Source organism: Rhinopithecus roxellana, chromosome 10 (assembly GCF_007565055.1).
Source record: "Rhinopithecus roxellana isolate Shanxi Qingling chromosome 10, ASM756505v1, whole genome shotgun sequence".
In the NCBI taxonomy this organism is placed as follows: Eukaryota; Metazoa; Chordata; class Mammalia; order Primates; family Cercopithecidae; genus Rhinopithecus; species Rhinopithecus roxellana.
The window spans coordinates 47,084,784-47,099,770 of record NC_044558.1 but is presented as its reverse complement, the minus strand read 5'-3'; the positions used below and the strand labels follow the sequence as shown (position 1 = coordinate 47,099,770).

General features: G+C 39.5%; 1 protein-coding gene across 10 annotated transcripts in view; it reads left to right on the top strand.

The window, feature by feature from the left end:
- Window positions 1-13,853, top strand: part of RXYLT1 (ribitol xylosyltransferase 1) — a 31,460-nt gene extending 17,607 nt beyond the window's left edge. For 9 of the 10 annotated variants that reach the window (XM_030939331.1, XM_030939338.1, XM_030939333.1 and 6 more), the window contains 3 exons: window positions 6,488-6,802; window positions 10,006-10,176; window positions 13,411-13,853. In XM_030939331.1, the coding sequence (XP_030795191.1) occupies window positions 6,488-6,802; window positions 10,006-10,176; window positions 13,411-13,828 (904 nt within the window). In that variant the 3' untranslated portion in view covers window positions 13,829-13,853. The remainder of the gene's footprint in view (window positions 1-6,487; window positions 6,803-10,005; window positions 10,177-13,410) is intronic. The other variant, XM_030939337.1, reaches the window with a different exon arrangement.
- Window positions 13,854-14,987: the final 1,134 nt, after the last annotated feature.

The window sequence follows — 14,987 nt, the reverse complement described above, 5'->3', positions numbered from 1 at the left end:
GGCTGAGGTGGGCGGATCACCTGAGGTCAGGAGTTCGAGACCAGCCTGGCCAACATGGTGAAACCCTGTCTCTATTAAAAACACACACAAAAAAAATTAACTGGGTGTGGTGGTGTGCGCTTGTAATCCCAGCTACTTGGGAGGCTAAGGCAGGCTAGAACCTGGGAGGCGAAGGTTGCAGTGAGCTGAGATCGCACCATTGCACTCCAGCCTGGGGAACAAGAGCAAAACTCCATCTCAAAAAAAAAAAAAAAAGAATGAATCAATATAGTCATTCCTTGGTGTATGTGGGGGATTGATTCGGGGGCAGTATGCCAAAATCTGCACATAATCAAGTTCTGCAGTATAGGAACAGTTGGTCCTACCTTTTAGTAAGGTTTTGCGTCCTGCTAATACTGTATTTTCCGTCAATTTGGTTGAAAAAAAAATCAGTATATAAGTGGACCTGTGCATTCCAAACCTGTGTTAAGGGTCACCTGTATATTGGATTCCAAAAATACATTGTTTCCATAATCAACATTAAACTCAATATTTGAATGATTTCTCTGGACTTTCTAAGTATTGAAAAGTACTTATTAGGAGGAAAGTTTTTAACTACATCAGTAGCAGAAGAGAGAATACTAAAAATTATAAGTTCTAATTATTAAATATATGTCAAGACATCAAGAAAAGCAAATCACTGTTTTAAAATTCTGGATATGAGTTCTTGATATATATTTATTCTTCAGTTAATTGAATTTTATGATTGATGCTTGACTAATAACCTTAGGAATGTAAGTGTAGCATTCATCATGTGGAAGTGTACTATAATATCTCATACATAAGCCTCACTTTGCAAAATAAATGTATAGCAAGAAAGTTATTAAATTGGATTTTGTAACTTGATTTATATTTTCAATGCAGTAGGAGAACTTGGGTAAACTGGTAGAGCAAATAACTTTCTTAAAGAAAATTACTGCTTATGCATTCAGTATTTACTGAGTGCCTACTGTTTAGTTCATAGTAGGCTCTGAAGAATTTCATAATGAATAAAATGCCTTCTCCTAACCTCAAGAAGTTCACAGACTAGTGGATGAGACAAACACATAAATTATATTTTCTTTTTCTTTTTCCTTTTTGAGACGGTCTTGCTCTGTCATCCAGGCTGGAGTGCAGTGGCACGATCTTGGCTCACTGCAACCTCCACCTCCTAGGTTCAGGCAATTCTCCTGCCTCGGCCTCCCAAGTAGCTGGGATTACAGGCACCCGCCACCATGCCCAGCTAATTTTTGTATTTTTAGTACAGACGGGGTTTTACCATGTTGGCCAGGCTGGTCTCGAACTCCTGACCTCAGGTGATCCACTCGCCTCAGCCTCCCAAAGTGCTGGAATTACAGGCGTGAGCCACTGTGTCCAGCCTTATAAATTATTTTCATACCATATAGAAAGCATAATGATAAGAATATGCATACTCTACTGTGTTTGTTGTTATGGAAATATAGAAGAAAAGCAATTAATCTGAGTAGAGTTAGGGGTGTGGGGCCTATCAACAAAGGTTTCCTAAGGGAGGTGATAGCTGAGCAGTCTTTAAAATGAGTAGAAGTTAGCAAGGCAGAAAAAAAGATTATATTCCCAGCAGAGGTGACATCAGAGGCTCGTAACTGATCAACTTGGGTTTGTGCATGGAATTGCAAACCAATTAGTATTCCCAGAGCATGAAGAAAAGGTAGGGTAGCTGAGATTGGGAGGATTGAGCAAGGGCCAGATCATGGTGGGCCTTGTATGTACCACATTAAGGCTCTTGGACTTTATTCTAGGGTAGTGAAAAGCAGTTGAGGATGATTAAGCAGGATAGTGGTATTGTCATGTGTTTGTGTGTGTAGATTTCCCTAGCAGCCTTGGGGGAAAGTGATTTGAAGGAGACAGCTGACTCCAGGCAGACCAAGTAGGAGATTGGGAGTATCCAACAGAGATAAAACTAATGCATGAAATAGGGAAGTGGTAGTGGGTCAGAGCCGGGGACAAATTCCAGAAATATTTAGGAGCAAAATGGTCAGAATTTAGGGATTAATTAGATGGGAAGATGAGAGAGAGAAACATCTGACAAGTCCCTAGTTTCTAGTCTGCATGAGTAGGTAGCTAATGTGACACAAAGATAGAAAATACAGAAACATGAGCAAATTTGTCCACTGTTCTCTAGCCCACCACCCAACATCTACCTACTTCCTCTGTCTCAGCAGACAACCCTGCCTCCTCTTTCATCAGGAAAATTGAGGACATCATAATGATCTCTCTTAACTAGCTGCTCTAACATGTACCTACTCTCTATCTGGTCCCTCACGCATCCTTATCTCTTTCCAAGCTCTCAAACATTGAGTGCTCTTTCCTGGCTCAAGTAAAGCCCACCACCTATGCATCCCATCTGCTTCTAGGACCTTGTTCCATGTATTACTTTCTTGCTCTCCTTTATTCTCTACTTCTTCATCCATTATTGCTTTATCGCCTTCTCTTCAAAACTTTCAGAATCCTTGTCTATACTCATTGTAATCACTTCCTTACTTCTCAACCCATTGCAGTTTGACTAACAGACTTCCCAACACACATATATACATATATACAAACCAAGTATCTGAGTCTAATGAAATTTTTTTGAGCCTTAAAGTTTCATCTTTTAGATCTGTGGTTCCTTGACGGAGGCACTGTGGGACATCACAAACTATTTTAAATATTTACGGGAAACACTGATACTTGACATCTGTCATGCCCCGTGCAAACTGCAAGTTCAAAGTATTACAGTTTCAACATTAGATCACCCTGCATTTATTTCAACAATGTCAGGACTTTGTGAAGCTGGGTTTTCCATGGTTGCCGTGATAAAATGCATGTACTGCACAAAAATCAGTGTGGAATAGGAAATGACACTGACCGTGTCCACGAATTCCAAGGTTTGAGAAGTTGTATAGTGCTCAGCAGGTGCACACATGCTATTAAATACTTGTGATTAGTTAAGAATGAAATAGGAATATGATTTTTTCTTTTAGTGTCTATTATTTTTTAAGTCACTTTTAAGCTGTTAGGACATAGATACTTACTAGGTTGTTTACACCTAATGACTTTAAAAATTGAACTGTTAAGCATTTCTTTTAGCTTGGGAGATACTGAAAAATTTACAGGAACACTAAAGGTGCTGAGAACCTCTGACCTACACCTTAGCTTCCCAGTATTGACCCCTTGGCTTTCACCATTACCAAAACACAGGGACCTGTAGACATCCAAGACCAAGACAGTATAAATGTGCCCTTGAACGAATCATACTTCATTTTGTTAATTTGTGGGGATCAATAAAATTAGAAAGATAGGCCGGGCGCGGTGGCTCAAGCCTGTAATCCCAGCACTTCGGGAGGCCGAGATGGGCGGATCACAAGGTCAGGAGATCGAGACCATCCTGGCTAACACGGTGAAACCCCGTCTCTACTAAAAAAATACAAAAAACTAGCCGGGCGAGGTGGCAGGCGCCTGTAGTCCCAGCTACTTGGGAGGCTGAGGCAGGAGAATGGTGTAAACCCGGGAGGCGGAGCTTGCAGTGAGCTGAGATCCGGCCACTGTACTCCAGCCTGGGCGACAGAGCGAGACTCCGTCTCAAAAAAAAAAAAAACAAACAAAAAAAAATTAGAAAGATATTCCTTTCACATGAAAGTTACATTTGAGAATAGCTTCATATATTTTATTTTAATACGTTGACTAAAACCTTTTTTTTTTTTTTTTTTTGAGACAACGTCTCATTGTCACCCAGGCTGAAGTGCAGTGCGTGATCTCAGCTCACTGCAGCCTCAACTTCCTGGACTCAAGTGATCCTCCTGCTTCAACCTCCCGAGTAGCTGGGACTACAGGCATGCACCACCATGTCCAGCTAATTTTTGTATTTTTTGTAGAGATGGGTTTTCACCATATCGTGTAGGCTGGTCTCGAACTCTGGACTCAAGCGATCTACCTACCTCAGCCGACTAAAGTGCTGGGATTACAGGCATGAGCCACCACACCCAGCTGTATGGCACTCTAAAATTGTTTGGGCACATGATAATATGGGCTTAATGTCAACCAAATTTGAGTCCAACCTGTACCATTTCCTATCTAGTCAGCTAGCTTTATGCAAGTCATAGAACCTTTCTCACGATTTCCTTTTTTTCCTTCATAAAATTGGCCTAACATGGGGAAGGAGGACTGGAAGACTTTCTCATGCTCTAAGAATTATACCTGCTTATATTTCTAAAAGAGAAATATTAAGTATTCAAATGCTATCAATAATAAATATTTTAAGCATACCATAATTATCATCATCATTGCTAGTTTTTCTAGCCCCTCAGATTCTGCATATTATCTTAAATTACTAAATTATCACTGAATCATTAGTCATTGCCAGTGCTAGATCCTGTCCAAGGCAAATATAGTCCTCAAAACATAGTTCTGGTCCCTGTATGTTATATAATTTTAGAATAATGTCATATAAATCATATGGTACATGTATACATAGTAAAATATATATTTAGGTTTTGTGTTTTAACTAATATCTATTTACTCTAGTATTTGTTAACCATGGTGTTATGGAGAAACTTAAGCTCTGAAGTGAGACAGCTTGGCTGAGAACTCAGCATTGCCATTACAAGCTGTGCAGCTAAAGTGCAATTTCACAAATGCCAATGAGAGAATAATGAACTCCTCAGAGTTGTTGTGGGGGCTGATGATGACCCATGCAAAGTGCTTATGTATCATGTATATAAAAGGCGTTGAACAAATGTTAGTTTTTATCCCCAGCAGTAAGAAGCAATGAAAGCAGGATTTGGGCATATTTGTGCTGAAAATTAAAAGATTCTATCAGGATATAAAGAAATGGTTTAAGCAGGTTGTAAAGAATCCAGGATAAGAGTGACTAATTTTAAGATGAATTAAATGGTATTTGTTACATTTAATTCATACTAGTGAAAATATTTCAATGGTACTGGTTGTTCTAGGCAGCACTTAATATGAAAAAAATGAGTTATGATACATGTCTATTCCTTTAATGATAACTTTTTTTAAATACAGTTTAAACAAGAGAGTAGGCTGGGTGCGGTGGCTCATACCTGTAATCCCAGCACTTTGGAAGGCCAAGGAAGGTGAATCATTTGAGGTCAGGAATTCAAGACCAGCCTGGCCAACATGGCGAAACCCTGTCTCTACTAAAAATACAAAAATTAGCTAGGCATGGTGGCATGCACCTGCAGTCCCAGCTACTCAGGAGCTGAAGTACAAGAATTGAACCCAGGAGGTGGAGGCTGCTGTGAGCTGAGATCATGCCACTGCACTCCAGCCTGGGCAACAGAGTGAGACTCTGTCTCAAAAAAAAAAAAAGAAGTAATACAACAAATTCCCATTTACTCAAAACTAACAAATTTCATCTCTCTGTCATATTTGCTTCAGATATTTAACTTTCCTGTTAAAAGAATTAAATACTTTCAATAAGGGTAAAGCTCCCTTTATACTGTTTTCTAGTCCCTTTCCTCTTCCTTCCTCCTCAGATAGAATCGCTATTATGAATTTGATGTGGATCCTCTCATTCAAATTTTTATATTAATACTGATCCTAAACATATATGCGTAATTTTTATGACTATACTTTCAAGTTTATGTATAATTATATTTTGTGAGTGTCCTAATCCTTGCTTTTTTTAACATTATATTTTTGAGATATAACATTCATGGAATGTTTATAATGCCATTCTTCCTTTCTCAATTTGTCAACACTTTCTCATCCATTGATTCAGATGAAGAGTGTAATAGCAGCTCACACTATAAAAGGGTTGAGAACTACTGACTTTAAATACCTTTCTGGTTTGAACTACACCATTATTTTAAGAGTTCCATGCTATTATATTTCTTTGCTTAAGAGTTTAAATTCTAGCCAGCATTTATTTTCATTGTGGTTAAAACAACAACAGAAAAAAAGGTCAGGCATGGTGGCTCATGCCTGTAATCCCAGTACTTTGGGAGACTGAGGTAGATGGATTGCTTCAGCCAAGGAGTTCAAGACCAGCATGGGCAACATGGTAAAACCCCATCTCTACAAAAAATTAGCTGCATGTAGTGGTGCACACCTGTAGTCTCAGCTACTCGGGAGGCTGAGGTGGGAGGATCACCTGAGCCAGGGAAGTTGAGGCTGCAATGAGCAAAGATTGCACCACTGCACTCCAGCCTGAGCCACAAGAGTTGAGACACTGCCTCAAAAAAAAAAAAAAAAATCACATTTTGTATTATGTGCAAATTGATCTGTCTACAACCAAAGCTTACCATTAATCTACAGCTATGCCCCATCATTCAAACTTGTTCAAAAGAAATTGTATTATAGAAATTGTACTTCTAGAAAGAATATGGATTAAATCTCATTGTAGATTTTGTATAAAATGATGAACTTCTGATACCAAATACCTTTGTTCAGGCTTTGTCTCTTGTTTTTGTTGTGTTGTTTTTAACAGCTTCATCACTGGTCCAGCTGTAATACCTGGGTACTTCTCTGTTGATGTGAATAATGTGGTACTCATTTTAAATGGAAGAGAAAAAGCAAAGATCTTTTATGCCACCCAGTGGTTACTTTATGCACAAAATTTAGTGCAAATTCAAAAACTCCAGCATCTTGCTGTTGTTTTGCTCGGAAATGAACATTGTAATAATGAGTGGATAAACCCATTCCTCAAAAGAAATGGAGGCTTCGTGGAGCTGCTTTTCATAATATATGACAGCCCCTGGATTAATGACGTGGATGTTTTTCAGTGGCCTTTAGGAGTAGCAACGTAAGTAAAAATATGATGAAACATTCTTAGGCCCTAACACCTGAATTTCTGAACCAGGAAGACTTATTCAAAATTGTAATAAATTTAGTTCTTCCGGGATTATTGAGGCCAGGTACAGTCTTTCTCAGTGATAAAAATAGGGTGCGGTTGCGTCCTTCAATAACAATTACGATGTTTTTAAGAGTATTTTATTTTTTAATGAGGAGATGAGTTACTTTTTTTCTTTTAAAACCCCAAGGCATAGAGTGGATTTTTCAAGCTCATTAGGAGTGCCATAAAAAGATACTTAGCAGAGAAATGGCAGATAGACTTTTTTAAAAAACAATGGTAGTATCTATTTATAGTAAAAAAAAAAAAAGGCATTATTATAATATCAGGAATTTACTGTACCATTGTGTTTGAGACTGGCTGAATTTATACAAATCCCTTCTATAAAAGGAGGGATTAATTAAATGATAGCTAAGGTTTCTCAAGATAGAGTGTTTTATGTCAGGCGCAGTGGCTCACTGCCTGTAATCCCAGCACTTTGGGAGGCCAAGGTATGCAGATTGCTTGAGTCCAGGAGTTCAAGAACATCCTGGGCAACATGGCAAAACCCTCTCTCTACAAAAAAAAAAAAAATCAAAAAGTATCCAGGCATGGTGGCATAGACTCCTGTATGGCACTTGTAGTCCTAGCTACTCATGAGGTTGAGGTGGGAGGATCACTTAAGTCCAGGAGATTGAGCTGAGATGAGATTGCACCACTGCACTCCAGCCTGGGCAACACAGTGAAATGAGACTGTCTCTCAAAAAAAACAAAAAACAAAAAGATACAGTCTTTCTCCAACTATAAAATGAAAAACATATTTTTATCTTTCTGTTAATAGGATTTTTTTTTTTTTTTTTTTTTTTGAGACGGAGTCTCCCTCTTGTCGCCTGGGCTGGAGTGCAGTGGCCGGATCTCAGCTCACTGCAAGCTCTGCCTCCCGGGTTTACGCCATTCTCCTGCCTCAGCCTCCGGAGTAGCTGGGACTACAGGCGCCTGCCACCTCACCCGGCTAGTTTTTTTTTGTATTTTTAGTGACGGGGTTTCACCGTGTTAGCCAGGATGGTCTCGATCTCCTGACCTCGTGATCCGCCCATCTCAGCCTCCCAAAGTGCTGGGATTACAGGCTTGAGCCACCGCGCCCGGCTCATAGGATGTTTTTAATTAAGAGCAAGTTGACTTTAAGGTAAGTTGCCACTAGTATATAAACCTCCTGAGAGCAGGGATTTTTCTCTCTTTTGTTCACTGCTGTATCCACAGAGCCTAAAACAGCACCTGCACAGAGTAGACATTCTGTATTTGTTGAGTGGATGAATTATGAAAAATCTCACTGACATGATTTTTGAATCATACATTCATTATTCATTATTCTGTCACTGGTTGCTGGATGTGGCCTTAGACTGCTGCCTAGTTAGCGACACAGATGTCACTGGCACATCTGTGCCAGTAATGAGATGTATTATCAGGCCTACTCCTATAATATCCTGACTCAGTAGGTTTGGGGTAGGGCCAGACAAAAAGGTTTTTGTTAAGTAAAGCCAGGGTTAAGACCCTCTTAAAAATCTATTTTTTGAGCAGAGCCTGCATTTGTAAAATGTTTTCATACAGTATAAGATGGAACCTCTTGGTAATCATGGTATTGTTTCACTAGGCCAGTATATTTCTTATATAGGTCAGTGGTTCTCAACCAGGGGCAATTTTGCTGACCAGGAGGCATTTGGCAGTGTCTGGAGACTTTTTTTTTTTTTTTTTTTTTGAGACGAAGTCTTGCTCTGTCATCCCAGCTGAAGTTCAGTGGTACAATCTCGGCTCACTGCAACCTCTGCCTCCCGGGTTCAACCAATTCTCCTGCCTCAGCCTCCCAAGTAGCTGGGATTACAGGTGGGCACCACCACTCCTGGCTAATTTTGTATTTTCTGTAGAGAGGGGGTTTCACCATGTTGGCCAGGCTGGTCTCAAATTCCTGACCTCAAGTGATCTGCCTGCCTCAGCCTCCCAAAGTGTTGGGATTTCAGGCATGAGCCACTGTGCCTGGCCTGGAGACATTTTTGATTGTCACAACTGGAGGAAAGAGGTTGTCACAACTGGTATCTAGCAGATAGAGCCCAGGGATGCAGCTGAGCACCCCACAATGTATAGGACAGCCTCCACAAGAAAAAATTAACCCAAAATGTCAGTAATGCTGAGGTTAAGAAACCCTGTTATATACTAACTGTTAGGTAAAATTTTGTTCTCGTGTGAAGGTTATATTTCAGGTACACATTTTTAATCCCTGGGATTTCCAAATGCTTATAAAAATAGGTAACTTTTCCTGTATGGCATACCATGTTTTTTTTAGCTGTCAGTTTGTTTTAATCTACTTGAAAAGCCCTTGGGATTAATTTATCAGAGCCCTTTGCAATAGCGAAATATAAAATCTTTCCTTTTTTATAAAGTGACAAATAGTAATTATATATGTTAATGGGGTACAAATGATGTTTTGAAATATGTTTATAATGTAGAATGCTTAAATCAGACTAACAAATCCATCACCTTATATACTTAACAATTGTTGTGGTAAAAACATAAAATCCGCTGTTTTAGCAATTTTGAAATATACAGTGCATTGTTATTTATTATAGTCACCCTATTCTGTGTGATAGATCACCAAAGCTTGTTCCTCCTGTCCAGCTGAAACTTCATACCCTTTGATCAGCATCTTCCTTTTCCCCATCCATCTGCCTCCCCTGGAGCATTCTGTAATCTTTTCATCACCTGGCTAAAATGTTGCTTAAATCACGATCATCACGAATACAGAAGAGTCTTTATAATTTGAAGGTTTTGAATGTAACATGCCTAACAGCTGCAGATGAGTAATGCAAGTTAAAGAATGTCAAAAACAAAGAACTTTAGGCACAAAATCTCTGGGACAATTTTATAAGAGATGTCAATGTGAAATTCATTTTTTTAAGTTACTAGATTCAGAGAGTTTTCCAAAGTATGCATGGAAAATTACAATTTGAGATTTAGAAATCACATTTTAAATTTTATGTACTTCTTGCTACCTAAGAGGTTGGGTTAGGGGGATTTTTTGCCAATTCTATATCATATATTAATTCATGTGTACTTATTTTTAGAGATATAAGGAATTTTCCTGTGGTGGAGATATATTAATTCATGTGTATTTATTTTTATAGATACAGGAATTTTCCTGTGGTGGAGGCAAGTTGGTCAATGCTGCATGATGAGAGGCCATATTTATGTAATTTCTTGGGAACGATTTATGAAAATTCATCCAGACAGGCACTAATGAACATTTTGAAAAAAGATGGGAACGATAAGCTTTGTTGGGTTTCAGCAAGAGAACAGTAAGTTCTATGCTTATTTAATTCATTCATTTTGTTGTCCAGTCTGAGAGTTGCTTTATGTAGAAACACAGGTTTCCAAAGAGGCATGGGTAACTCTGTGTACCAGTCTTTTCCCAGAGGATACATTAGTAATTAAAACTGTGAAGAGACTGGGTTGTACACATTTAAAATACGGAGAACCTCCTATGACTAGTCCATCTGGAAGAGGAACACTGGCAACTGTCATTTGCAAATTTCAGTTGTTAGGGTTTCCTCAGTAATATTTGTTAGTCACACAGGAGATTATAAATGCTAACGAGATACTTAGGTTCATCCCTGAGATGATGTGCAATGGACCAATTCAGTGTTCCAAGACTGGTGTGCAATACCCCTCACAAATTCAGGAATTCAGGAATCTGACACCATCTTCAGGACACAGACATTGTATTCTTCCTCTGTGAATCCCCAGATCTAACATAGGACCTTGCACCAAGTCAGACTAGGATAAATGGTGAGTGGATGAATGGTTGGATAGGGAGACTTGATAGGGTTAAATTTCTTCTTTTGTGTAGTAACCAGGAAACAGGTATTCATGGTGTGAAGGAAGTAAATTTGCAATCATTTATTTTGTTTTTAAATAGGCAAGTCAAGTTTTCAAATAAAGCATAATGCAGAGTCATCAGGGAAGTAATGCCTTAAAAAATGTCCGGTTAGGTCTGGAATTTTACTTTTTAAATGATAACAGGTACTCTTTATTGCTAATGTAACCATATCATATTTGTTCAGTCAGTGTTTACCAAGCAATTGCTCTATGCCAGAAACTGTTTACCCACAGTAAATACAGCAGTGAACAAAACAAAGTCCATGCCTTCCTCGCACTTAAATGCTTGTTGGAGGAGACAAGCAAGTAAAATATATTGTGTGTCAGAAGATGATAAATGCCCTGTAAAAAGTTAAGCAGAAGAATGGCATAGAGAGGGCTTGGGTGTTGGTGGTGGAGCATTTGCTATTTTGGAATAGCCAAGGAAGGCATTCATTAGAAGGTTTCATTTATGCACAGGCCTTAAGAATGTGCACGGGTGAGTCTTGTGTATATTTGGGACAGGACTATTCCAGACAGAGGGAAGAGTGAAAGCCCTGAGGCAGGAGTGTGCTTACTATGTTACAGGAACAACAGGGCCAGTATGTCTGGAGTAGAATGAATGAGGACAGTATAAAATAACAAAGGTTATTATGGGAATAATTCTTGTAACTCCTCTGATACCATTTAGCCAGAAGTTGAGTAGATGTTTTCCTTGTTTCTCATTGTTGCTTCTAGACTATTCTCCCCTTTCCCTCCCTAATAATCCCAATTTTGAATCTCATGTCAGCAGACAAAACCATCCATCACCCTTACTCTGAAATCATGCACTTACCCTTGGGTTTATCCCCCTACTTCGAAGAGTTTAGCTCCTGGTACTCTCTAACTCTGTCTGACACTACTCTGTTCTCAATTCTTGGTGACTGCCAAATCTGCATAGATGGTCTTTCTATCATTTTGGTCTTTGCAGTTCCTTCACCTTCCCTCCTCCAATGATCTGGGCTTCCACCCAACCTCAGCCATTCTCTCTCATGGTCATTTCCTAGACTTGGTCATTACATATACTGTACCTTCTGAACATGATCTCAAGTCCCAGCATCTCTTTCTACAACCACCATCATCTCTCATTCCAGCTCATTCCCTGTAATAATCTGACTCTGACAGTTCAGCTGGCCCTTAGAATCTATTGTTCCTACCGCCCTTCTGTTGTCCTTCACTCCCCTCTCTTCATTTTATTCTTTACCCAACTTAAATTTCATTGTCAATCATAATTGCCTATACTTTCAGCTCCCTATTCCCCTAATCTGGCAAACCATAACTCTGGTTAAATCCAGCTGTCTTCCTACTCCATGCCTGCACCCATACAGCTAAACATAATTGGAGAAAGGTGCTAATTGACCTTGATTTAAACACATGACTTAACCTCAGGTGCCCAGCAGTGTTATATTTCCCTTGTCCATATATTCTCCCACTCTCCTAGAAGACTGTTTTATACCTTCTTCTTTCTCCACTCTTAACACCTCTGCCTTTCTTAGTTTATGACCCTATTGCTTATTTCACTGAGAATAATCAAGAGAAATCTTTTTTTTTTTTTGAGACTTTCACTCTTGTTGCCCAGGCTGGAGTGCAGTGACACATTCTCGGCTCACTGCACCCTCCGCCTCCCAGGTTCAAGCGATTCTCCTGCCCTAGCCTCCCAAGTAGCTGGGATTACAGGTGCCCACCACCACACCCAGCTAATTATTGTATTCAGTAGAGATGGGGTTTTACCTTGTTGGCCAGGTTGGTCTCGAACTTGACCTCAGGTGATCCACCCGCCTCAGCCTCACAAAGTGCTGGGATTACAGGCATGAGCCACCGCACCCAGCCACATCTGTCTTTCTTTACTGATCTTTCAGCTTCTACCCTTGCCCCTGTACAGTCCATTCTCAACACAGTAGCCAGATTGATTCTGATGAAACCTACATCAGGTCGTGTCACCCCATGATCAAAAGCCTGCATGATAGAGTCCGGTGTGACCATTCAGACTTTATCTTCTGCGCCTGCTTCCTCAGTTACCCTACCTCAGCCACCCTGGCTTCCCCGCAGCTCCTTGAGCGTGCCAGGCACATGCTATCTCATGGCCTTCACTCTTGCTTGCTCTTTTATCCCCCAAGATCTACATGGCTTGCTCCTTCATCCCCAACTCTGTGCTCAGATGCTGCCGCAGTGAGACAGTCCCTCATCACTTATTTAAGATTGCAACCCCCTCAGAAACTCCTGCTGTACTTACTCCTGTGCTTTTTTCTCATAGGATTCTACCCCATCTAAATAATCTACTGACTTCACTTGGTCACTATCCATTTCCACCACTAGAACTAGAATATATGCTCCATGAGGGTAAGGTAGGGAAGAGAGGACCTAGCACTCTGAAAGTATAGGTTGAATTATCATTATCCATTCAGAAGTGTTACGGTGACTACTGGATTTTATAAATGTACAACTGTAAAATGTTCAAATTCTTCAACATTTTTAAGAAATCTATTTGGGCCAGGATTTTGGATATCTCTTATGCCTATCATCTCTATAAGTTTCACCATTTCCTGAAACTGATTTTATTAAAAGATAAGGTATTTCTGTTCACAAAATACATACTTAGTAAAGTGAAAACTACAGGTGTTTTTCTGATTTTTTAGCTGGCAGCCTCAGGAAACAAATGAAAGTCTTAAGAATTACCAAGATGCCTTGCTTCAGAGTGATCTCACATTGTGCCCAGTCGGAGTAAACACAGAATGCTATCGAATCTATGAGGCTTGCTCCTATGGCTCCATTCCTGTGGTGGAAGACGTGATGACAGCTGGCAGCTGTGGGAATACATCTGTGCACCACAGTGCTCCTCTGCAGTTACTCAAGTCCATGGGAGCTCCCTTTATCTTTATCAAGAACTGGAAGGAACTCCCTGCTGTTTTAGAAAAAGAGAAAACTATAATTTTACAAGAAAAAATTGAAAGAAGAAAAATGTTACTTCAGTGGTATCAGCACTTCAAGGCAGAGCTTAAAATGAAATTTAGTAATATTTTAGAAAGTTCATTTTTAATGAAAAATAAAAGTTAACTTAATTATCTTTTTGAGCTAAGATGTGATTTTTAAAATCATTTTGACTACTGAGTGTATAAATGTGTTTTTGTGTGTGTATTTATAGATGTTCCTTAAGGTAGCCTTGAAAATGTAGTTAAACTGTTACTGAGATTCACTTCTACAGAGTTGAATAAGTCAACATTTACCAACTGTTCTCACTGATGCATACCCATTCTATAAAATGGGGGCTTCAGGGGCTGGGGTTATTGAAACAGTTGCAGAGATGGGGATATGTCGGTCAAAGGATACAAAATTTCAGTTACACAGGAGGAATAAGTTCACGAAATCTGTTATACAACGTCATGACTATAGTTAATGACAATATATTGCATTTTTGAAAAATGCTAAGATTGGATGTTAAGTGTTCTCACCACAGAACTGTGAGGTAATGCATATGTTAATTAGCTGTAGTCAATCAACTATATATATACTTCAAAACATCATATTGTACATGGTAAATCATACTATTTTATCTGTCAATTTATAAATAACTATCAGAATACAAATAAACCCACTCTAGGACACAGCATTATGTAGTTGAAAGGCCATGTTTTGGAGTCAAAATCTGTGTTAAAACATTGCCTCTGTACCTTCTAACCAAGGACCTTGAGCAAGCCACCTAAGCACTCTTGAGTCATACTTCCTTTTGTTATAAAATGAAGATAATTTATCTTCACAGGTTTGGTTGTAAATATGAAATGAAATATAAAGTACCTCGTGTGTGTGTTACACACTAGGCACATACACGAGGTACTTTATGTGTGTGTACACACACATGTAACTAAAATAGTGATTTTTAATCCATTTTAGGGTTAGGGTTAGAGCCCAGGGGTCTGAGGTTACAGTGAGCTATGGCCATGTCACTAAGAGGCACTCCAGTCTGGGGGACAGAGCAGGACCCTGTCTTTAAAAAAAAAAAAAAAAAAGTGTGTCCCATCATCAGAAGGTCTGGAAGCCTGGATGCAAAAGACCTTAACTTTGTTGGAGAGTCAGAGAGCCTGCTGCAACCCTATCCATTTCTAAGGGAAGTTGCCCCACCTACAGCCCCTGCTAATGGCAATGCACACAGATGACTCTCCGCTTCTGTCCCCACCTTACATCACAGCTGTGGGCACTGATGCAGGGCATCCTGTTG